Genomic DNA, 24,778 nt, shown 5'->3' with positions numbered 1-24,778 from the left:
ACATGAAGGTTAGGCAACTTTTTTAAGAATGAATGATATTTCTATGTAATTATGGGGAATTGATGTAAATAATTTATTGTTTTTTTTCAGCTTAAGTTTTGTAAATTCTATATTTGTTAATCTGCTTTAAATATAAGTGTTTCTGAGACTCCGAAAAATGCCCTTTATCGTGAGAATGGAAGTATTATTTCATTGTTTACTACTAAACTAGTTAAGTGATAACCTTGACTTGACCCATAACTGGTATTTAATTTATCCAGGTTTCCAATACATTTTTTAAATAGAAACCTGGCGTTGATATTTTTATTGTAAACAAAACCTCTCATACGTCGACATATCACAGAATATAGAGACTGCAAATATGATTGCAAGAATTCCGTTGCTTTATGTAAGTGTTTTATATTTTTGTTGGTTTTTAGCGCACTTTGAAACGTATGTCACATAAATTTTTCTGATAATTCACCATAAGCACATTATATGAATTTTTTCATTCATTGATTATTCTGATTGATATCAAATGGGTGGGGGGGAGAGGGGTTAAATGTATAATGTTAATTTGTACAGTTATAACTGATCACTAGATTTTGTTCATACAATAAGGACCAAAATGTTAACTCCTTTGTTTTATTTTAAGACTTAAAAAAGCCTCATCTTGAACAATGTCATCACGGCAGTGGTACCACAGCCCTACCGCTATTCTCTCAGACACAGACACTGAGGATGAGGAAGAGGAAACTATACCTAGATGGACTAAACTCTGGGTCGAGCAAGATAGAAAGTTTATACCGACAGCAGCTTCTAGGCTAATTGAGAAAACCCTCGAAAGACACAACAGAGTTGTTTTATTTGGAGGGACCGGATGTGGAAAATCTGCGATTGCCAGACACGTAGCTCTTAAGTATGCTAGAAGAAAGATAAAAATTGTCGTGGTACAGGGGTTCAGTGATATAAAACGTGCTCAATTGAGTTCTCGATCTGTTTTGTTTGTCATTGACGATCCTATTGGTAAGACAGCTGTTGACGAGAAGGCTTGCAGATCATGGTATTTTCAGAGAAAATATTTGGATGGAATTTTTAAAGGTCAAACTGATAGAAATAAGACAAAATTGCCGAAGGTCATTGTCACATGCCAATCAAATCTGGTAGGATCTGAACAATATGATCATTTCAAACATTATAAAAGTATAAACATAGACTGTAAAGAATTAAAGTTAACAAAGGAAGAAAAATCAAAGATTTTTAAAAGACACATTGAAAGTTTAAACCTCAGAGATGAACATTTTGAAGAGACCATGAAATGGGAAAAGGCTTTCCCTTTACTTGCTAATTTGGGATCTGCTATCAAAACAGCTGACATGTTGGCGTTTTTCGAAGATCCTCTGAATGAAGTCAAAAAAGAACTCCAGACACTGAAAACAATGGCAAAAATGAAATACCTGTGTTTGTTCCTGCTGGTTTTACACGGTAATCGTTTGTCAGTCGTCAGTTTTGTTGAGGATGACGACAAAAATGAGTTAGATGAACCTATTGAAGATAACGAAGATGAAGATGAAAAAGTTCGTGATGAAATTGACGAGGAGGACGGAAACGAAAATAATTTTAACTATGACTGTCCGATGAATGAATTGATGCTTGCGGATTTGTTTAACACTCTCAGTATTTCTCCGAACACTTCAAAAGTAGCATTATTCGACGCCATTAAATCATTAAGAGGGCGTTACTTCGTGAAAGTTATGGAGGGGAACTTAAATCTTGTAAGAAGACAAGACAAAATCTTAAAAATCACCAATGATTCTTTTCTTCGGATGGTGATTGTTTTATTCTACCAGGAATTTCCAGATAAGTTCATCAAATATTGCCAAAGCGATTTCTTTCGCACCATGACAACCTGTGAAAAAGTCAAGCCAAAAGACTGGGTAAGTGTTTCTTTGGACGACTCTTCTGTAAAATCTTTTCTTGATCGAATAGAGAGCGATATCAACCAAGGCACATTCCTAGATGTCTTTCTGTCGCCATGGATACGAGACGATCGAGTTCAAGATGAACTGATTTCACGACTAGAGTCGATGACTGATCAGAAAATGCTACAATTTGTTTTAAAATCTACATTGAACCAAGACGTTGAGCTTGAGAACTATGTCGGCGACCTCAAAAATTATACTCGATTAGATTTGATATCTACATGCAAGGATATATCCGTTATTGTGTTGTCGCTCCTTCTGAACATGGATAAACTCTTTATTGCTATGTTCAACTTAGTGCAGAAATGTCCAAAAGGACAAAAAGATAATGCCCCTCTGGTTAGTGCGTGTTGCATAAACGGACGGAAGGATCTACTCAAGATGATAACTAACACGAAAGCTTTAGAAAATGATTGCTGGAGTCAAAAAGAATGTATTAGTGCACTACATATCGCAGCTAACTTTCTTCAAACCGATATTTTGTCTGAACTTTTGGAAACAGGGTGTGACGTAAACATGATGACACAATATAAGCAATCAGCTCTGTTCTTAGCGGCATCTACTGATGAGCGTTCTCTCCAATATATCCGTTTCAACGGCAGCGAAAAATTGGTAACAAATTCATCTAAACTGGAAAATGCACGTTCAAAAGTCATTTCGATGCTCACGAGGAAAAGTTCAAATATTAATGGTCACCCAGAAATGTTTCCGTGTGCTCTTGCTTTCCTGTGTAAGAGAGGAAATATTGAAGCAGTAAAAACCCTGTTAGCTGAAGGTGCAAATGTCAATGAAACAAGTAATGAAAAAAAAAGTTCTCTTCATTTTGCTTCAAAATCTGGAAACATTAAAATCGTCAAGACCCTTATAGACAAACAATCAGATGTTGATTTAAAAACAAGAAATGGTCTTTCGGCTTTATATTTTGCAACTTTGAAAGGTCATGATGAGATAATCGATCTGTTGCTTTCAAAAGGAACTCGAGCTGAACTTAAAGAGAAATATGGCAACAATCCATTTTTCGTTGCATGTCAACAAGGGCGAACAAAACTTGTCAAAAAATTCTTACAACACAATCCGTTCATAAATTGTGCATTGGCCAATGGAATCTCAGCATTAATGGTTGCTGTTGACACTGAAAACTACGCACTTACAGAAATTCTTCTAGAAAACGGGGCAGATGCAAAAATTATTCGAACTGATGATGGATTTCACCCAATTCATGTAGCAGCTGAACTCGGCAATGAAACCATTGTAAAGATACTTTTGAAACATGGTTCAGATGTTGAATGTCTAACTTCAAATAACTCCAGCCCGTTGATAGTTGCAGCCGAAAATGGACGCGAAGCCGTAGTTAAATTGTTACTAGAACGTGGAACGATTGCAAGTTGTCTGAACAATAGCAGTAAAACTCCTCTAATTTATGCCGCTGGGAACGGACATCTTGACGTAGCCCGACTTTTATTACAAAACAAAGCAGACGTGAATTTGATCACTAAAGATGGAAACAGTGCATTAACCCTTGCATCCTGTCATGGTCACGAGTCTGTGGTTCTTGAACTGATCAAACAATTCGCTAATATAAATCAACAAACCAAAGGCGGCGCCACGTCTCTTTTCTTAGCTTCAGAGAACGGCCATACGGAAACTGTAAACACTTTGTTGACCAACAAAGCCGATGTTAATCTCTGCAAGAAAGGCGGAATTACTCCTCTTTACATTGCGTCTTGTCAAGGTAATTACGAGATAGTCAAGGAATTGTTACAATACGAAAAAGAGGTTAACGATTCTAACCCAAAGCACCTTCTCTCAATAGCCACGAAAAATGGCCATGAGAAAATCGTACAAATTCTAATTGAAAAAGGCGTAAATGTCAACGTGTGTGATGAAGATGGCTTAACGCCACTGCTGATCGCTGCCAAAAAGGGTTATAGTAATATCGTGAAGATATTATTAGACAATGGTGCGGAAACAGCGATAGTCCGAAATCCTGACGATGAAGATGATGATGACGACGACGAAGAGAACGATGACGATGAGAAAAATGCACTACATTACGCATGCGAAAAGGGAAATGCAGATGTAGTTAGAGTTTTGCTTGACTATGGCATGGATATCAACGCGTATGTTGGAGATTCTCCAACTCCACTATACTTAGCATTAGACACAGGACGTTCGGAAGTTGCCTTGCTTTTGATAAGAAAAGGGGCCGATATCAACATTATTGTAGATAGCGAAACCTCTCTCTACACAGCTTGTCGCACTGGGTTACGGGAGGCGATTGATGTTATTCTAGAACGAGGAGGCGAAGTTAACCCAAAGGTTGGTCCTCCACCTTTAGCTGCTGCGGTCTTCAATGACCACTATAAGATAGTTGAAAGACTTATAACTTGCGGTGCTGATGTCAATGCTAAACTTAGTGATCCAAACTGTCCAAGTGTCCTAATGAGAGCCGTATCAAAAGACTTTACTAAAATAATAAAACTCCTTCTTGAACATGGTGCGCAGATCAACACCAGGAATTCATCAGGCTTGACTGCTTTGCATGTTAACGCTTACCATAGCTTTAGTGTTGCTGCATTGTCTGTTTTACTCGAATATAAAGCAGAAACAAATTCTAGGACAAACAATGGAGAAACACCGCTGATATTGGCAGTTCAAGAGAAAACAGCAACAAAGCGACGTGTTGATCTCCTTATGGCTCATGGAGCTGATGTAAATGCACATGACAAAGATGGCGACACTGCTTTGCACTTAGCTTGTGAATACGGCTTCGTTGGAATTGTCAAAATCCTTCTTCACCATGGGGGAGATAAGACCATAAAAAACAACAAAGGATTATCTCCATTGAATATTGCAGATGCTAAAGAACATGGAAAGGTAAAGAAGATTCTCTCTGAGTGGAAAACAAATATAACACCATCATGCAAAAGTACGAATGTTACGATTGGAAATGAGAGAGATATTGTGGTAGCAAGGAGGCATCCATTGGATCCAGCATTACCACGACGGAGTTCACAGTCTAAAATAAAGAAAACTTGGCGCTCAAATTGATTTTAAAACCACTGCTCTAAAACATGACAGTCTTGGTATTGTATTAAACTTATTAAGTGCACAATTAATTAGTGTAATTGATAGCACATTAAGTTTATGTTACCTTCTTCGTCTCTTGAACTATAGTCTGAGATCTGATTTTGTCACAATTATCTTTGACCAGTAAATTCCACATTCACCATCAGAACTATTCCAATGGCCATCGTAGTTCTTTTAACGAGAGAGTAAAACAGTTTAAACATAGATTATAGATAAGAGTGGTTTAATTATTGCTCCACTCGATGCGGTAAAATTTAAATCTTTAGCGTGCATTTTGAAATCTAAAATTAAGTGCAAAGGGTAGGGAAATAGTTGAAATTAAGAATAAGCTGAAATTAGTAGGAAACTGAGAAAATGTAAAGTGGAAGGAAACCTCTCGCAGAAAATTAATCGTCATTCTGTGATTTAAAAATGTGTGCATTTTCAATCAACAGCTTAGAACACTGGAGAAAGACGTGTCGCCATTTTTTAATGTATTTGTATTAATAAACATAGGCATACTAACTTATATACAGGGTGTTGTACAGTAGTACACTAAAACACAGTTCATCTGTCTTGTAATCGGTTGAAGGAAGAAGGGCAAAATACAAATACAATTAAAACTGTATATCAACGAAGTTTTTTTTATCAGAATAAACAAGCTTTTAATCTTAATGTGTTGTAAACCCCTCATTGACTATTTCACAGAATTCAAATAGAATCTACCAGTTTTTTTTATTATATTAGTCGTCAAAAATTTTGATTACCCGTGGATCACTTCTTTATATCTCAAAATGCTCCAATACTTCCACGGAATTTTTATACTCCTTGTTTAAACTTCAAATACTTCAATACCATTCTTCAGCTGTAGACACCTGTCTTCCTGACACTCTGATCGACTTCCAAAGTAGGTAGTTACAAGTCCGCACTCGCCATCTGACTCCCGGTATAGTACTAAGCGACATGGCTGGTCATCATTCTCTTTGTTATAATTGCGACATTCTAGTATACATGCCGTACGTGAAACGACAATAAGGTCTTTGACCGGCTGACCCGTGGGAAAGAGGACCCGAGAGGACTGTACAAGACTGTTGTGACTGACGAGGAATAACCCATCTGCAACAATTAAAAAAAAGTATGACCAAATTATATTCTTTGTATTCGTAATGATTGCAACTCCGAATAAACTCGAAATATTATGCTCAGGTTCGATCCCCTGATAGTTTAAGCAAACTAATCGAAATAACAAAATATAATAGCATATTAATATTCATAGAAGGTCTACAAGTAAAAGTTGTTTAGAAATGAAGTGGTACTTGATAAACACAATCCCAATCGTTAAGACAAAACCCAAATCATATATATGAATGAAGTTGTGTGAGTTTAAGAACTTTTGACCTTCATTTAGAAAACATGTGTGAACAAAAAAATTTATTAAGAAACTGTTATCAATTTACTGGAATGCCCACATATTGGATTACAGAAAGAATATAATTAACATCTTACCTGTTTTATGTATCCAAGTACATGAAAAAAGTAACCAGCAAAGAGCAGAATACAAAACCATTTTGTATGTTCTGTAGTGATAGGCAAAAAAGAAAGCCTTGTTCATAATTGTAACCAAAATTTACAGTTGCAATAAATTTCCCAACTAAATCTCAAACATACGCGACTGATTTTATATTTTATTGGATTAGTGATGTAAATAAGGGATTTCACTTGTTCTTCAGTACGCTAGGATGGATAAGAATAAAATGGAACATTGGTCTGATATCATGTACTGTTGTTCTAGGCACCATGCTGGTTCCACTCTCCGCGTAAACCTGTCCTGGGATGGAGATGTGACGACAGTTCTTGGTCAATTAATCATATTGACCTTTCAGGTACATTCACATTCAATCATAATATATCTTACAATCGCTCACAAACAAAATGACAATACTGGAAAATGTTAATGAAAAACTCAAGCCGATTCAATCGATCGAATGTTTGGAAATAAAATCAAAATTAAAAGAAAATACACGGGATAAAAATAAAAACCAGAATTTCATTAAAAACAACCAGCCATTCAAAACAACAAAAAACAAAACACATAAGCAGATTTTAAAAAAATGCACAAAAAACAGAGAATTAAATGGAAACCAACGATTACTTTAGAAAAATCAATCGGAATGTATATATAGTGAAACACAAACAACGCTATAAACGGGGGTATCGGTGAGAAAAAGTGGGGCTTGCTTTGTTCCTATCAGTGTATTAACTAAGGCTTAAATAAATGATATACAACAGTTTTTTTACTATTATTTGAATAAGTGGTAAAGACAAAAGATTCGGTAAGCTCATATTTAATGTTTTATACAATTGTTCTCAAGAACAATTGTCACAACAGTTCACATTTACTTTATCTTGGCGGATTGAAAAAGTGCACCATAATCCAGTTACTAGTTGCAAAAAAGTGCAAAGCATAATATTGTTTGATTGTGCAAGAGGCTGCTATCATCCTATTACAGGTTTGGTGGTAACTTTTCCGTCAGAGTTCGTGAAAATCCGGACTCGGTCTTCCCTATAATCCATTGTCACCATTGAATTCTTGGGTAAAACTTGTATCTGTCAAAACAATAACAACCAACACTCAATGTATGCTTGATAAATACAAAAACATCCTCGAAGGTTACGTTTGTTTGTTTGTTGGGGTTTAACGTCCGAGCAGCAATATTTCAGCTATATTCAGACGATGAACATGAAATTGATCATAAAATGAACATGAAATGATGATGAAATGAAAAAGGGATGGGACACATGGACAATGGGGTCAACTAATTTTGATTGCCACTGGAAATAGGGAGAGGTGGGTAGGGTCGGGCAATTTATCCTCCTGTGGCGGAGCCCTATGGTTCCTACTCCGGGAGAATACCACAGTAGGGTTCTTTAACGTGCGAGGAACGTAGCATCTTTCCCAACACGGTGCACCACTATGGTTTGCGGTCAGGTTTTCCGTATTATAGCCTGACAACCCCAGCATGTAACATGCCAGGGGTACCCCATTCCACCACCTGGGGCACACATCCCAGTTGCTCTGTGGACAGAGCGCCCTAGCCCCCGGCTAGGGTTCTCAGCACTATTTAGTCGCCTTTTACGACAAGCTTAGCGCTGCTGTAGGCCTATTCTTTTAACACCCGGACCTGCACGGGGATCGAAGGCTACGAATTAATTACTTATGTCTACATATATATGCATGCGCATTCATTTATTAGTAGTCATTTACCAGTTGCCAGTACCGGTGTTGCAGTAATGAACAAAATGAAGTCACCAATCAAAAGCAATCTACATAAAAAAAACTAATGAAAAATAGCAGATGAATAATGGATGTTCTAAGGCGCGTCCGTCTTTCCGTCCCTACTTCCTGTGAGGGCATCCTTCTCCCATTTTTTACCTCAACTACACCACTGTACTTATACTGCATAAAAAACGTGTTTTGCTCTTTACTTTAAATGTACTGAACTCTCTAATTGGGTATCCTTCTTAACTTCTATTACCCTAATGAAAGGAATTTAATGAAAATTTCATTGAACATTTATTTCTTATTAAAGCTATCACCTCTTCTTTCAGAGTTTGTTTCGAGTGTTTAATTGGGGGTTCCACAGAAATCATGGACTTGCCTTTTATAAAAATAGGATATCCATCTCTTATTCACACTCCTACGTCACTAATTGGAATTTCGTGAAACTTTCACAGAATCTTCACATAGCCCAATCGTGCACCTCCTATTTTAGGTTTTGGAGGTTTCACATAATAAAACAGAGAATTAGATTGTCTTTCATGAATGTGGGGACACGGGGGTACCCGTTTCTTATCCTTTACTCCTACAACACTGAATGGATTTGAAGGAAATACATATTATATTCCTCCATATAACGAAAGGAAGTAGGGGTAGACGGACGCCTATTAATATATTCCATGTGGTTATAATAAAAGGGGAAAATAATCGTTGGCATCTAGTGATAGAGTTTCTGTGGTCTATATCTGTTTAAAATTATAATTCAATCGAGTGTGTTCATATCTTCATCCCTTACAGTTGTGAAATTTGGTGCTCTTCAAAGCTTCACCATACTTAATTACAACCTTAAGCAGATTTCGAAACTATAACCAGTCAATTTAACTGTGCATTAGGGTAAATTATTGGTTGTATTGAGATATTCTAAACCTGAAATCAATGGCAACAAATTTAACATCTAACTTACCGTTATGTTGTATTGAGATATCCCAAACCTGAAATTAATGGCAATCAGTTTTACTTCTAACTTACCGTCATGTTGTATGGAGATATCCCAAACCTGAAATCAATGGCAACCACTTTTACACCTAACTTACCGTTATGTTGGGGTATTCATTTCGTATTCTTTCTTGTGCCTCCTTCCATGTCTGAAAAAAAACAACAAAATATTAACAGAATATTGCTCATAGATATTTCTTCGTACAATATACTACTTGATACAAATTACGTAGTTTTAATGCCTGAAAGTCATTTAGGATTACAAAATTATTAGAATGGTATTCTTATTGTTGATAAGGTATCATACCGTGAACACAAATACAATTACAAACAATCCTTGGATACTTTAGGACATCCATGTTAAAACATGCAACTCCAAATCTGAAATATGGGTAAATTATGGAAATCGTCATACTTATAAGTTTTATATAGGTATTGAGTCAGATCCGTCTTTAAATAGTTGTTTAAATCACTCAGGCCACAGATAAGCATAACCCCAGAGGGAGTTTTGTAGACTTGTAAATGTTATTCATTATTGATGTATTTGAAACACATTTCTGTCTGTTTGCCAAAATATAAGTGCTGCGCTAGCTCAGAATCAAAGATATAGCGAAGGCCGTGGTGTAAAATTGTGCAAAAACGGGTTTCCAATAAAGAAAATACAAGAGGCTCACGGGAGCCTGAATCGCTCACCTGGTTATTTTTTATTGTCTTTCAAGGGCAATAACTCTTACAAGAAGCTGTCCGACAATTTTGACTCAAGGAACACTTTGGTAGGACTTATCATAAGGATCGTTTCATAGAAAAGTTCATCCTATCTATTGTAGTTTTCAAGATATTGGCTGAAAACTGTAAAAAAAAAAAAAAAAAAAAGAAAAACATCATTTTTCTCCTTTGTAGGACAATAACTGTTATAAGGAGTCGTCAGACAACTTTGATCCCTAAAGACTTTTATAGGCCTTACAATAAGGATCATATTAGCAATAAAATGAATTTAGCTAAACCTAACGGATTTGGAGATATATACGAAAAACTAATGTCTGATCCCTATGTTCTATTTTTAGTAACGGAGGCCATGTTTTTCCATGAATCAAAAAACCCAACATTAAATCTATGCAGGATATCCCAAGAAACATTCATACTAAGTTTGGTTCTAGTTGGTCCAGTAGTGTCAGAGGAGAAGAGTTCTGAAAACTTGTTAAAGATGAAGGACGACGACTACGAACGCCACGTGATTGCAATAGCTCACATGGCATACGGCCAGGTGAGCTAAAAATTACTAGATACGAAAAAAGTTCACTTTTCAAGCTTCTGAATGAGTATATAGTTCATAGTTTTTATTATAAAATTATAGTCAAAAATTTGAAAAATAATCCCTTCCCTCATTTTTTTTTCATTGAAAATACCTCATTTTGAGAGCATCACCGGATAGTATACAACGGCAACCCCTTAAACGATTTTTAGTGCATGGTTTCAGTGAAACAAAATACTTGTTTGTTCAGCGTTAAACTAAATTGAGGTTGAAATACTGACCCCATCCCCATTTCAGGCAATATGAGTGTTTCGTATATATGAAAGTAATTGACTATTATTTTATGTTTACCATGATAAGACTATAAATGTTAGTCTCCTTAGCCAATGTTTTTGTGAGGGAAAAGTTATATGCTAAACTCCCCTAATAACAGTTAAGGCATAACAAATTTCCATGAATATACTGTTATCGCGAAAACATAAATGATAAAAAATGAACTTGTCATGAAATTACAATTACAAAGTGGCCCCGTGCAGGACCGGGTGTTAAAAGAATAGACCTGCAGCAGCGCTAAGCTTGTAAAAGGCGACTAAATAGTGCTCAGAACCCTAGCCGTGGGCTAGGGCGCTCTGCCCACAGAGCAACTGGGATGTGTGCCCCAGGTGGTGGAATGGGGTACCCCTGGCATGTTACATGCTGGGGTTGTCAGGCTATAATACGGAAACCCTGGCCGCAAACCATAGTGGTGCACCGTGTTGGGAAAGATGCCACGTTCCTCGCACGTTAAAGGACCCTACTGTGGTATTCTCCCGGAGTAGGAACCATAGGGCTCCGCCACAGGAGGCTAAATTGCCCGACCCTACCCACCTCTCCCTACTTCCAGTGGCAATCAAAATTTGTCGACCCCATTATCCTTGTGTCCCATCCCTTTTTCATTTCATCATCATTTCATGTTCATTTTATCATCAATTTCATGTTCATCGTCTGAATATAGTTGAAATATTGCTGCTCGGACGTTAAACCCCAACAAACAAACAAACAATTACAAAGTGAACAAAAGCTAATATTTCTTTTCAAATGAAAGCCTGGTTTAAAAAATAATAATCAAGGGAACCAAGGTTATAGCGGTAATCAAAAGAATGCAATCCAGGGACAAAGACCAGACACGGAAAACAGACACACACAACAAAGAACATAAAGCAAACTAAAATCATACATACAAAGTAATAAAAACTAAATGACAAACTCGGACTCCACTAAAAACTTGGAGCATGGACCAGGTGCATCGGTAGGGTAAGCGTTCTCCGCTTTTCTAGAAACACCCGCCGAGTTGCTCATAAAAAGTCAAGTCCGGGGTAGACAAACGAGGAAAGGAAGACCATGACCCGTTGAATAAATCAGCCTCCATGTCGCAGACGGACGCACCACAACGATCAACGAGTCCACCGTAAAAAAAAAGGAAATTTCAGATTTGTACTTTTCAATCTTTTTCATCTGAATTCTGTATCTGTAGGCAACGTTAACCCGTCAATACAATTCTTTTCTTGAAATGTACGTAGTGTTGGTTGTAATGAGACACTTTCTGACCATGAGTATAGACGACAACAGGACTAGTTAAGTTACTTTACTACTTGTCCTTTACTACTTAATTTGAATGGTTGGATATTCCAGTAGACTCCAATTAAAGAAAGATTAATTAGAAGATGTTGTTATTTTTTGGTACAATTTAATCTCATCTAATCAAAATCATTTGAAAGTGAACTAATATGAAATAGACTAGCAAATATTTACAACTTTAATATTTCTTTTAAATTTTACAGTTCAATAAACAGAATTGGTCTATATGTTGGTTTTCATCTTATTATGGTTAAATATTATGTAATGCCTACATATTTTAAGATTGTACTGAATGATGCCATGACAAACTGCTATACCAAGTTAACCAATAAGTATCACTCAACATTGTGGTATTGATAAACATGCTGCAGCTTTTGTTGTTATTTTTGTTTGTTTCAAATACTCTCAGTTCATTCACAATCGCAGGGAAATGTTGTTTGAAATAAATGATATATTCTTACGACTATTAGGCTTTCACTTTAGTGGTGGTGTTATCAGAGAGGTTAATTACATAGATTTTCTACGTCATATATATGATAAAGAGGGACTTGTAGCAAGTCTATGTATACGGTAATTGTTATCATTTAAGATGGAAACTTGTCGATTTTAAGATGCTTCATTATCATTTATAGAGATAAATGCATATTATAGTTGCAACGGATAGATACAAAACAAAATTTTCCCTAATTATAGGATTTTAACATAAGTTCTCCCTTCTTATATGTGTTCTAGGATTTTCATGAGTATTCGCAATCAATTGCAGATGCTTCTGGTAGAAACCTGATGTTAATAGGCATGTTTTTTTTTCAATTACTTGCTTTGAAATTTGTCAGCCAACGAAGAAATTCCAGTTTGACGAATTTTTTTTTTTAATTTATAAAATCCGAAATTGCCCATTCGATGTGGAATTCCTTAAATTCCGAAAAATATCAAGTACCTTAAGGTAAATTCTAAAGTTTCAAATTAACAACTATAAAGAAATATGCATAAAATTTTAATAAAGGAGTTGGATTACATTTATATTTGTGAGAATCAATCATATATTGTCGAAAACATGATGTTATCATTAAATACTCAAAAATGAGTGATGTAATATGGAATATTATATCATAATATATATGTTTGTAGTGCATTTTGTGTCTTTAAATCTTTGTTAGAAAAAGTGAGCACAATCGTTGACGTAACAAAGAAAATGAACGAATTCATTGCAAACTTAAAAATCTGAAAATTGCTTTTTTTCAGGTTTTTAAAGACACAAATATTTATTAACGGAAATAATTAAGGCATTTTCTGCTCTTCAGACATTTTTATTAGACCAATTATTTATTATGTATCATAATCATTCAGTTTTGTTCACTTTTAGCTTATGGTAGCCAAATAAATCAAACTAAAGGGTCTCTACTTGTTAATTTTAAGGGGTGGGGTAAATTTTTGCTATATCCTAAAAGTAAACAGGAATGTCTGGACTTTCTTTTGATGCCTTTTGTTTTGAGAAAAAAATGCTTCACTTGTATGGAAGCAAAATGTTTCAAAGACGAATACTATGATATGACCTTACAGCCTACTTTTAGACCCAGATTTCCATGACAACACTACACTTATTTTTGGCACACAGGCAGATTTACGTTTCTAATGTACATATCTATCAACCTATATGGTTCTGTAAAGATCCCCTGGATCATTACCTGACTCATGGAATTGAAGATAACTGCCAATTTCAAACAATTTAATAAATGAACAATACCTAAAAAAATCATTTAATTCTGAATAACAATAACACTGAAAAGATGTCTGAGTACTGAGTACAAGTATATGTGTTCTAATTAGATTATATTGTGCATGAGCTTAAACAAATTAATGTAATTGTGTTGGAGCTAATAAAAGTATTTATATTTGTATTAAAATATTCAGACCCATAGCAACAGTCTATGCACGACTTAAACCATTTGCTATACAAGAAAATTATTGAAAATTAGATAATAGTTTAGAAAATAAAACTACAGATCTATGCTAAACTCACCATTCCCACTAATTCAGGCCACTCAGATTTAGACATTAGTAATGTGTGTAGGCGTGGCATGTAAACCGAAAGTAGAGTATTTCCTGTTTCTTTCTCGGAGAGTTTATTTATTTTCGATTTCTAAATTGTATTAAATAGGAGAGCAAAAATATAAATTATAAAAGTAAACACTTCTAAGTGTAAAGGAAAATACAGTTGAAAGAGAAATTTATTCTTACAGAGGAATTTAGTTATTTTAAAATAGAAAGGATCCCATTTACGAACCGGATGTTTAAAACCGGAAGTTGCCAACAAATGGTTGACAGATTGTCAACGTGACAACTAACATATAGTTTGCGAAATTGTGGCCTTCATATTCATCATTTTGAGCTCCCATATCAATTTTTTGAAAACTACTAACCCATTTACTACAATTACTCTCGATATTGGGACTTAAATTCCTCTCAACATTTAAAAACCAATGATGAGACGCCTTCAAAGTTTTCTGTTCATATTTTGTCTGACTCTGTTATCTGTCTGTATAGTCGAAGTCTTATCCGAAGACCATAAAGATATTGCTAAAGATGTCGACAAAAGCAACAGAAAAAATAAAGAAAAGGAGGTAATTTTCCCATCTTTTATTATTCAAGTTAATAGCCTGGATTTCTACTGTGATGACTTGTCAATTTGTTCAGCTTCTCCACAGAATTGTCTTCCAATGAACTTTTGATATAAGAGTAACAGTGTAATTTTAAATTGTATCAGAAGTCATTGATCATTTGAAAACAACAAGAAGAAGACTATAATCAGCTATGGTGTACATCCAAAAGTTTGAATACATCTGTAATCCCCTTTTTTAATTCTGTCTAACCATAAAAATATTTTCTGATTGTGCCACCCACTGAATCCCCAAAGTGCATGTACATGTAAGGTCATTATTTTTAGGTTTATTGATTTAATAGGATTTTTTTCTATTTTAGGAGAGTTCAGATGAGGCTTCAATGTTTCATACATTACGAAAGAAGAGTGGAAACCTTGGGTTTCTTCATGCCTTCATGGCATCCCTGTCTGTGATAATTGTGTCAGAACTTGGAGATAAAACATTCTTTATTGCAGCTATTATGGCAATGAGGCATTCTAGACTTGTTGTCTTTGCTGGAGCTATAGCATCACTGTGGTTAATGACTGTTTTATCAGGTAAATTTATGCTACACTTGACTTATTTGACACTTGTGAGCTATTGTATGTGTTAATGATAATTGTCTGTCTAATCTAGGGAGTTTGTGACAATTATTAAATACGTACATTTTATTAAGGTTCACAAGCAGTTGAATATGTAAATAGGTTATTGCATAGGCAGTTATTTTAAAAGTAAAACCCCTCTAATGAATTTTGTTGAATAGACAACTTCCTTGCTGTTGACATGAATTTATCTGTAGAAAAATGATTATTATAGATGTATAATGTACATGTATATATTTACATGTACTACAAATATAGCTAACAAAGTACATACTAAACTCATTTTATTAAGCATGAAACAAAAATTTTGGGAGACTTGCAATACTTAGGTGTTAAGGGAGTTCTCTGTAATGCCTATCATTCCTTCTATTTCAGCTATTATGGGTTATGCTACTACTATCATTCCAAGATGGTTCACTTACTATGCTTCTTCAGCTTTGTTTGCTGTCTTTGGTATTAAAATGATCAAAGAAGGTAAGTTTCTAGAGCGGTAATAACCTCATTTAGTTGTAGGTTTCTAGAGAAGGTAATGAGCTCATTAAGCTGTAGGTTTCTAGAGAAGGTAATGACCTCATTGAGCTATTAGAGTACTCCACTACTGGCAAGGCTAGAGTACTCAAAAAACACAGCTGTTGTTTTGGTTTCTGTGATAATTCTACTTTCACAAAGTCTTACATTCATGATTGTTTCTCAAATTAAATTATAATGATATTGGAGGAAAATATTCACAACAGTTTGATTTTCATATGACAGGTCTTACGGCAAAATAAAAACTAATAAAACTGCTGCAAAAATTTCACAGCTTACAGTAAATCTGACGCCATAAAAACAAGATAATGTAATTTTACCCTATTGAGTGTACTTGGAAGATGGCTGTTATAACATGCTTAGAATTTTAAAGCTGATTGACAGATTAATAAATTAAAGGTCATTAATGAGATTTTTTTATTTATAAGTATAAACATACATTGTATATAAATGTTGACTTCAAATTAAGCTGAAACTTATATAATGTCAGCAAACCTCCATTTATCTGATGAGTTTGACTTATTGTTCTTTTTTGTTTTGTTGTTTTTTAGCACACCTGGCCGAAGGCCTTTTGAGCTATTGCCATCACTTGGCGTCCATAGTCGTCATCTGTTAACAATTTTTCAACAATCTCCTCCTCTGAAACTGCTGCGCAGAATTATATGAATCTTTGCACATATGTTCCTCAGGATACCTTGCACAAAAGTTGTGTTTAGATTTTTGATCTGTCAAAAAACATGGCTGTCATTACTAAAAATAGAACATGGGGTCAGACAATTTCTTGTTAAATTTATTGCCATTGAAAGACAAAATTAACGAGGTGAGCGATTCAGGCTCCTGGGAGCCTCTCATTTTTTTTTCAATTGTTGAAAATTATTGGCAATTGAGCTTGTACTTCCTATCCAAACATTTTTGATAAGTACATTGTATTTAATATGTTGGTTAGCTATGTTCTTTTAGAAATTAATACATTTGTCATATTTTTGTTTTTGTACAGTATATATATTTAATTCATTGAATAGGTAATATACTCTACTGTAAAGTATATGTACTTGATATTACTTGTACACTTTTTATAGGTTATGAAATGTCACCTGATGAAGGACAGGAGGAACTAGAGGAGGTACAAGCTGATATTAAAAAGAGGGAGGAAGAGGTTAGTTTAGAGTCTGTTTTAGTCCCTTGACATACATGGTTTGTAGATTTCTGGTAATAGTACAAACATTAGAGGATCATATTGGTTCATTTTGTTTTCAATCTGTTAGTTTGATGAAAAGTACAAATTATGCCATTGATTTTCAGTCTTATAATCATATTTATGATGAATGTGTTCAAACATATATTTTCAGTATGAAAAAGAACGACAAGGAACACAAGATATAGAAACCGGGATTATTCGGACCCCTGGTCGCAAATGGTTTCATGCCTTAGTAGGAACAGTATTTTTACAGTCTTTCACATTAAATTTTTTAGCAGAATGGGGTGATCGATCTCAAATTGCAACAATAGTATTAGCAGCTAGAGAGGTAATTAAATTGTTAAGTACTTGTCAGTTTCTCTCTGCATTAAACTTTCTGTTTACAAATTCAGTTTGAAAAGAAAGTAATGTTTTGTATATGTTCTTTTGGGGGAAACTGATAAAACTTGAACAAAAATGATAAAACAACTCAGTGAGCTGAAAACTGATCAAACTTGAATTAAAATGATAAAACAACTCAGTGAGCTGAAAACTGATAAAACTTGAAGAAAAATAATAAAACAACTTAGTGAGCTGAAAACTGATCAAACTTGAACTAAAATGATAGAACAATGTAGTGAGGCAGTTTATTTTCTGACTAAGATTAAGGAGTATGTAGTTTATTTTTCTAAGATTAAGGAATACATAGTTTATTTTTCTGACTAAGATTAAAGAGTATGTAGTTTATTTTTCTGACTAAGATTAAGGAGTATGTAGCAGGACAGCTTTGTTGTAGTAGGTTTACTCTTAGTAACCAGCTGAAAGACTTTCTTCAGCTGAATCGATTTATAACTGTAGGGTTTGATCCTCAATGACGACAGTTAAATCATGCTCTTCTGTTACAAATGTTAGTTTTTTTTTTCAGGATGTTGTTGGAGTGATTATAGGAGGTTTCATAGGACATTTTATATGTACAGGAATAGCAGTTTTAGGTGGAAGAATGATAGCACAGAAAATCTCTGTTAGAACAGGTTAGTATTGGAATGATAGCACAGAAAATCTCAGTTAGAACAGGTAAGTAGTGGAATGATAGCACAGAAAATCTCAGTTAGAACAGGTAAGTAGTGGAATGATAGCACAGAAAATCTCTGTTAGAACAGGTAAGTATTGGAATGATGGCACAGAAAATCTCAGTTAGAACAGGTAAGTAGTGGAATGATAGGACAGAAAATCTTAGTTAGAACAGATAAGTACTGGAATGATAGGACAGAAAATCTCAGTTAGAACAGATAAGTACTGGAATGATAGGACAGAAAATCTCAGTTAGAACAGATAAGTACTGGAATGATAGCACAGAAAATCTCAGTTAGAACAGATAAGTACTGGAATGATAGCACAGAAAATCTCAGTTAGAACAAGTAAGTACTGGAATGATAGCACAGAAAATCTCTGTTAGAACAGGTTAGTTAGTACTGAGTACCTAGTAAGGATTGCCTTAGTTCTTAGAGGACTTTTTTTTTTTAGATGAGAAATATTCTTTGGTGTGTAACCATGTCTTGTTTATGAATTAATTGAAGTCTGAACTACTTAAAAATGACAGAATGGTTTGTAACTATGACCATTTATGTACCACTAGGCTTTTCTCATTATATACCATTGATTTATTCATTTTCAAGCTGCATAGAGTTTTAAAAAAATGCATGTAACTGTTCAAATTTAATGAATAGTGAAGTAATGGTCAACCAGATATATTTTATTTTGCATTGTTAAAAAGTGTAAATACTTACATGCAATATTATTTACAATTGTTTGTACATTTATTTGCTACACTTTTTTTTATTTCAGTAACATTAATTGGTGGAGTAGTGTTTTTGATATTTGCCATGTCGGCATTTTTTGTGAGATTAGACTGAGGATATTAATGGTTTATTTATACGGATTATTTATTGGGAGTTCGTTGGGTGTTATTTAACCATGGAGTATTTAAGATGTTGACTTTTACTACCAAGTAGTCTAAGGACTCATTCCTGTATAATGATTAACGGAAAACTTTGTTATGTTTATTCTGATTTGTTATTGACAGTAGTGTTCTAGGATTTTTCAGATATTTAGGTTTCCTCAGGAAAAATCCTTATAAAATCAAGTTTCCCACAGTCAATGACTGCTTTCTTAACAAAAGAAATCCTTGCAGCATATGAAGTTTTCAACTTGCCACGGGAAAGTGTAACTAAGTACCTAACTTTGCCTGACCCAAATTTCACTTGCCCCGGGTAATGGGAAGTAGGAATCCTAGAACATTGGACAGGTGACCATGACACCTTTTTATTGCTCACTTTATGGTTTTTCATAGTTCTTACTGCCTGATCTGTCTCTGGCTGCTGTCATGATACAAGGAAATATCAGCAATTACTGGTAACATTGCTACCATAGTGATAGTTCTGTAAAACAATGTTAGTTAAACTGTCAATCTTAAGTAAGCTGTTTTCAGTAGCTGTTTATTTTAAGATATTTCCACTTGATCTATTTACATGTAATATGAAGTGTTTAGAAATTATGCAAAAATCCCTATCTGGCTACATATAATGTTGTATACAGATGCAAATATAAAGAAATTGATTGATTTTTCATTTGTAGCTTTTGCAAATATGACAATCTACATTAGTTCCAAGTTATATTATATTAAAGTACATTAAATATAGGTTTGTAGCTTTAAATGCTTTTTATACGCCATTTGTTGTCAATAGTACATGGTTTCATTAGGATTTAGCACAAAAGATCCATTTATGGATATTGTGGAAAATTATTTTATGGCAGCATTTTTGTAAAATTATATAAGTAAACAAAGCTTACAACAGAAAAAAAAATCTGTTTGAAGTTTGAGAATCCCTAAGGGCAGTGAAAGAAATTAACAGTAGACCTACGGACCAAGTCTATGTAAACTCAAGCAGGTCTATGATGAAATTGGCTCAAGTTGCTTTAAAATGTACAGTGCTGTCTATGTAAAATTTAAAGGGTCTATGTTGACAAAAAAAATCAGTAACTCTGTAAGGGTTTTTTGCATCAGAAATGTTTTAGGATTTTTGGTTTGTGCAAAATGTGGAATTGATTGTTGTAATTCAATTTATACACCTATAATATTTTTAAATTTCAAAGTAGAAATTTATACATTTTCTTTTGAAACCTTGTTACAGCAAGCATTTTGTTATAATAGGAATATTATCAGCAAAAGTCATAGAAAAATGTAGCCAAATTAATTCAACAAACAAGTCAGTAATGTCATCATAACCATTGTATAGCAATTTTTGAAGAAAAAGAAACAGTTATGTAGCGTTGTGAAAAACATAAGTGCCTACAAGTTTGTTTTCATTTAGGTATTTTACTAATAGAGTTTGAAAGTAATTAAATAGTTACTCATTTGAAATGAAATGTTCATGTGTGTTCAGTTAAATATTGTCTCCTGATTACAATCACATGTTTTAATATGTACCTGAGATTAGGAATAATGTATGTAACCCTTTTACTGGTCAAAATAATTGTATGTTATTAATGTATGTAAATTTATTATGAATGAAAGTTGATAGTGATAAATGGAGTGACCCACCTTTGTTTCTGTATTTTTTCTACTGTATTGTTTCATTAACACCTGGTGTTATAGATTTGATATTATAGACCATTCCAGATTTATAACTTACTCTTCAGACATTTGAAAATGAATTACATCTATATATTTTAATGATTATTAAGTGCTATTCTCAGTCCAGCAGTGGGGAAATCATGATGGAAACAATACATACAAGTATTTCAATTAAATCTTATTCATAATGCTATCTATAAGGCAGACATAGCATTCTTTTCTTTTTTAAATGTCAGTAATTTGAGGTGTAAATTGTATGAAGTGCATTTCAATTTCATCATCAAAGGGAGATGATTCACTTCTCCCCTATCAATCAATTGTATAACTTTGAAATTTCTTTTCTCTATCCTCTGACACCTCTAATATGAATTAACTATTGATTCATCTTCAACAGACCACGAACTTAGTACCCACATTGTCATATTCATGTTTTTTTTTCAAGTATGATTCCTTATTTCTCAATGTTGTCCAATTCTTACAGATTCCTGCACTTAAGCATTTCATTTCATTCTTTTTAATTTGTTTTTGTGATATCAACCAATTAACATAGATTATATATGTATTACATTGAAGCCTGTCTAAACAGTACTTTGCTTGAATAATAACCTGGAAACCTGTCTAAATCTATAAAGAATAAATCATTGGGTTGAGAGGAGTAATTTTAACAGGTTCACTATATTTTGGATAAAGCCAGTCTTAAAAGCAGATAAACAGTTGTGTGTGGTGTTATATATTGCAATTCACTGACTTGTTTCCATAATTCAAATAGGATAAAATGCTTAGTAGTGTTGTTTGTAGTAATATATCATTTTGAGTGCTACATTATATACCATATTGCCATTTCCTAGAGAATATTTATATAAGTGTGTTCATAGTTATTAGATTCAGTACTTAAACCTTATACCCATGTAATGTAAGTTTGAATTTCTGTGTCTAAAGGTCAAATCTATATGTACATGTAAGTTCATTTGATTGACTTGTATAACATCACATTGACCTCAATCATGAACGATTCCTTTATGCTTGAATTTGATTGGTCTGGACTATGAGAAGACTTAGGTCAGCTCAGATTGTTTTGTGGAAGAAGAAAAATATAATCTACATCTGGTGAATTTGTATGAAGTCTTTTTTTTTGTAACATCACACATTTAGATTTCTGTGATATTGTGATACATGTATCAATAAGAATCTCTATAGATTTGATATTATTGTTTATGTTTCACTTAGATATGTCATTAAATGATGTATTTCAGGCACTATATGGTTGATGTATATCAAAGTAGCACAGTTACCTGCAATATATAAATGTACATCATGTAGTTTTCAAAAATGACTTTTCATAGGTATTTGCATATAGGAAGAATTAAAAAAAAATTAATACTTTTTGGTATGGAATGTGATCTCTGCTAGCTAAGGGTATCAACTTCAGAAAGATACAACTATCATATCTAGAAGTTTACTGGAAATCATGCTGTCTTCACGATGGCAGATACGAAATAAAAATGATTTTAAGGATATTGCAATTAGAACTTTTCCTCAGAAAATGTCGAACAAAATACTATTGATACTGTATCGCTGACTAATACCATAGTTTCCTATCAAGACATTCCATTCTTATGAAGATGTTGTTACATAATTCATAAACAGTTCTTTATCAAATTCATTGAATTTTTTGTGGTCTAACTTGATGGGGTTTATCTTGTAAGCAAGGTTGATTATTATGGATTTGTATATTAGGTAATGCTCAATAGTCTTCCCTCATAGATTTTATATTTTGTAAATACATGTAACTTATATTTTTGTTTTTATCATGCTTCCTTAGTATATCTTCAGCTCAAATAGTCTTTAAAAAGAAATTCATTTCAGCAACTTTTTTACTTCATTGTTTTTGTCTTTATAAAAATGATTATTAATTTTCTTTTTTTTAAGTCATTAATAATTAAAAATAAATGTGACAAAAAAGGAATCCACTTTGAATACAGTTTTTAGCATGCTGTAACCAAAATAACATTCTACTCTGTATAATACTAATAAGAAAACATTGAAAATATTCAGTGCAAACCATTCAAAAGCTTATAAAACTATTGTGATACATTTTGATGATTTTATTAATGCTTACCTATAACTTCTATATACTGTGAAAGTAGCTTCTATATACTGTGGAAGTATAACTTCTATATACTGTGGAAGTATAACTTCTATATACTGTGAAAGTAGCTTCTATATACTGTGGAAGTATAACTTCTATATACTATGGAAGTATAACTTCTATATACTGTGGTAGTATAACTTCTATATACTGTGGAAGTATAACTTCTATATACTGTGGAAGTATAACTTCTACATACTGTGGAAGTATAACTTCTATATACTTTGGGAGTAACTTCTGTATACTGTGGAAGTAGCTTCTATATACTGTGGAAGTACAACTTCTATATACTGTGGAAGTATAACTTCTATATACTTTGGGAGTAACTTCTATATACTGTGGAAGTAGCTTCTGTATACTGTGGAAGTACAACTTCTATATACTGTGGAAGTATAACTTCTATATACTGTGGAAGTATAACTTCTACATACTGTGGAAGTATAACTTCTATATACTTTGGGAGTAACTTCTATAATACTGTGGAAGTAGCTTCTATATACTGTGGAAGTACAACTTCTATATACTGTGGAAGTATAACTTCTATATACTGTGGAAGTAGCTTCCATATACTGTGGAAGTATAACTTCTATATACTGTGGAAGTAGCTTCTATATACTGTGGAAGTATAACTTCTATATACTGTGGAAGTAGCTTCTTTATACTGTGGAAGTATAACTTCTATTTACTGTGGAAGTATAACTTCTATATACTGTGGAAGTAGCTTCTATATACTGTGGAAGTATAACTTCTATATACTTTGGAAGTAACTTCTATATACTGTGGAAGTAGCTTCTATATACTGTGGAAGTATAACTTCTATATACTGTGGTAGTATAACTTCTATATACTGTGGAAGTATAACTTCTGTATACTGTGGAAGTAGCTTCTATATACTGTGGAAGTATAACTTCTATATACTTTGGGAGTAACTTCTATATACTGTGGAAGTATAACTTCTATATACTGTGGAAGTATAACTCCTATATACTGTGGAAGTATAACTTCTATATACTGTGGAAGTAAAACTTCTATATAGTGTGGAAGTAGCTTCTATATACTGTGGAAGTATATAACTTCTATACACTGTAGAAGTATTGTTGTTACTAGGATATATTTTTTGTGCTTTTTGTGGGATTGGCGAACAACAAAATTTGGTTCCCAACTAAAAGGAAATTTCTCATTCATTGCCATTCCACCAATTCAAGAATATAGATTGACTGCAGTTTTTTCATTTAAACAAGAAAATTGAGTCACAAAAAAATACTTTCACTATTTTGTTTATCTGTTGGTAACTATTAGTAATAAATGGTTTCAGTATAACAAGTTTCTAAACTTACGCTGTTATTTCCTGACTAGTCCTCAACTTCATGTGCTAGTCAATTAATACTTGGTGTCTGTGTGTCTGTTCCTCTTTAATTAATTGTTATATCATAAAGATATAAAGTGTCATGTTTACTTGTTTTGTTTCACAGAAAATACAGCATTATAACAATTCATGTGATGTCATTTTCCTCTTTTTTATGTGGGTTTTCACTTTACTGCTGAAATTTTTAAGTGTTTTTTTTTTTAAATTCTTCTGTACAGTTATTGTATGTTACACACCTTTATGTAAAGTAGACCATAACAACAGAGTACTTGATTAATTTACATATTTTATATATAAAACTTAAGGTTTACATGATCAAGTCTGATGTCTCTTAAAATAGCATCAAATTGACTCTTGAACCTAATACATGTTGAATATAAGTTGTGTATTGTGTAAAGACTGTATTCTTATGTATTGATGTTTTGTTGATAGTTGTGAATGTTGAACATTAATAGGATGTGTTAATGAGAGAAAATATTCAAATTTTGTGTAATAAACATGTTTTGTAAAA

General features: G+C 33.5%; 3 protein-coding genes across 4 annotated transcripts; 2 read left to right on the top strand and 1 right to left on the bottom strand.

Moving 5' to 3' along the window:
• Positions 1–148: 148 nt before the first annotated feature.
• On the top strand, positions 149–14,794 carry LOC148604062 (uncharacterized). Of its 2 annotated transcripts, none has more exons than XM_088550598.1 (5): positions 149–388; positions 635–6,165; positions 6,823–6,913; positions 10,368–10,567; positions 14,717–14,794. In XM_088550598.1, exon 2 carries the CDS (start codon positions 660–662, stop codon positions 5,010–5,012), a length of 4,353 nt encoding a protein of 1,450 aa, XP_088406724.1. In that variant the 5' UTR covers positions 149–388; positions 635–659; the 3' UTR covers positions 5,013–6,165; positions 6,823–6,913; positions 10,368–10,567; positions 14,717–14,794. The 2 variants fall into 2 exon arrangements, with proteins under 2 accessions (XP_088406724.1, XP_088406725.1); XM_088550599.1 differs by having other exon boundaries at positions 6,761–6,913; positions 14,717–14,793.
• Positions 7,360–14,341, bottom strand: LOC148604063 (uncharacterized). Its single transcript, XM_088550602.1, has 3 exons — positions 14,193–14,341; positions 9,402–9,452; positions 7,360–7,637 (listed from the first exon to the last, which is right to left on the bottom strand). The coding sequence occupies exons 1-3, from the start codon at positions 14,250–14,252 to the stop codon at positions 7,527–7,529; spliced, it is 222 nt and encodes a 73-aa protein (XP_088406728.1). The 5' UTR covers positions 14,253–14,341; the 3' UTR covers positions 7,360–7,526.
• Positions 14,430–24,778, top strand: LOC148604061 (putative divalent cation/proton antiporter TMEM165). The gene is made up of 7 exons (XM_088550601.1): positions 14,430–14,793; positions 15,152–15,368; positions 15,789–15,887; positions 17,021–17,097; positions 17,291–17,467; positions 18,044–18,149; positions 18,964–24,778. Exons 1-7 carry the CDS (start codon positions 14,653–14,655, stop codon positions 19,029–19,031), a joined length of 885 nt encoding a protein of 294 aa, XP_088406727.1. The 5' UTR covers positions 14,430–14,652; the 3' UTR covers positions 19,032–24,778.

The sequence above is a fragment of the Perna viridis genome, chromosome 10 (genome assembly GCF_037379345.1).
Source record: "Perna viridis isolate PV_CMFRI_1.1 ecotype Kerala chromosome 10, ASM3737934v1, whole genome shotgun sequence".
Taxonomy (NCBI): domain Eukaryota; kingdom Metazoa; phylum Mollusca; class Bivalvia; order Mytilida; family Mytilidae; genus Perna; species Perna viridis.
This window is presented reverse-complemented; position numbering and strand designations above follow the sequence as displayed.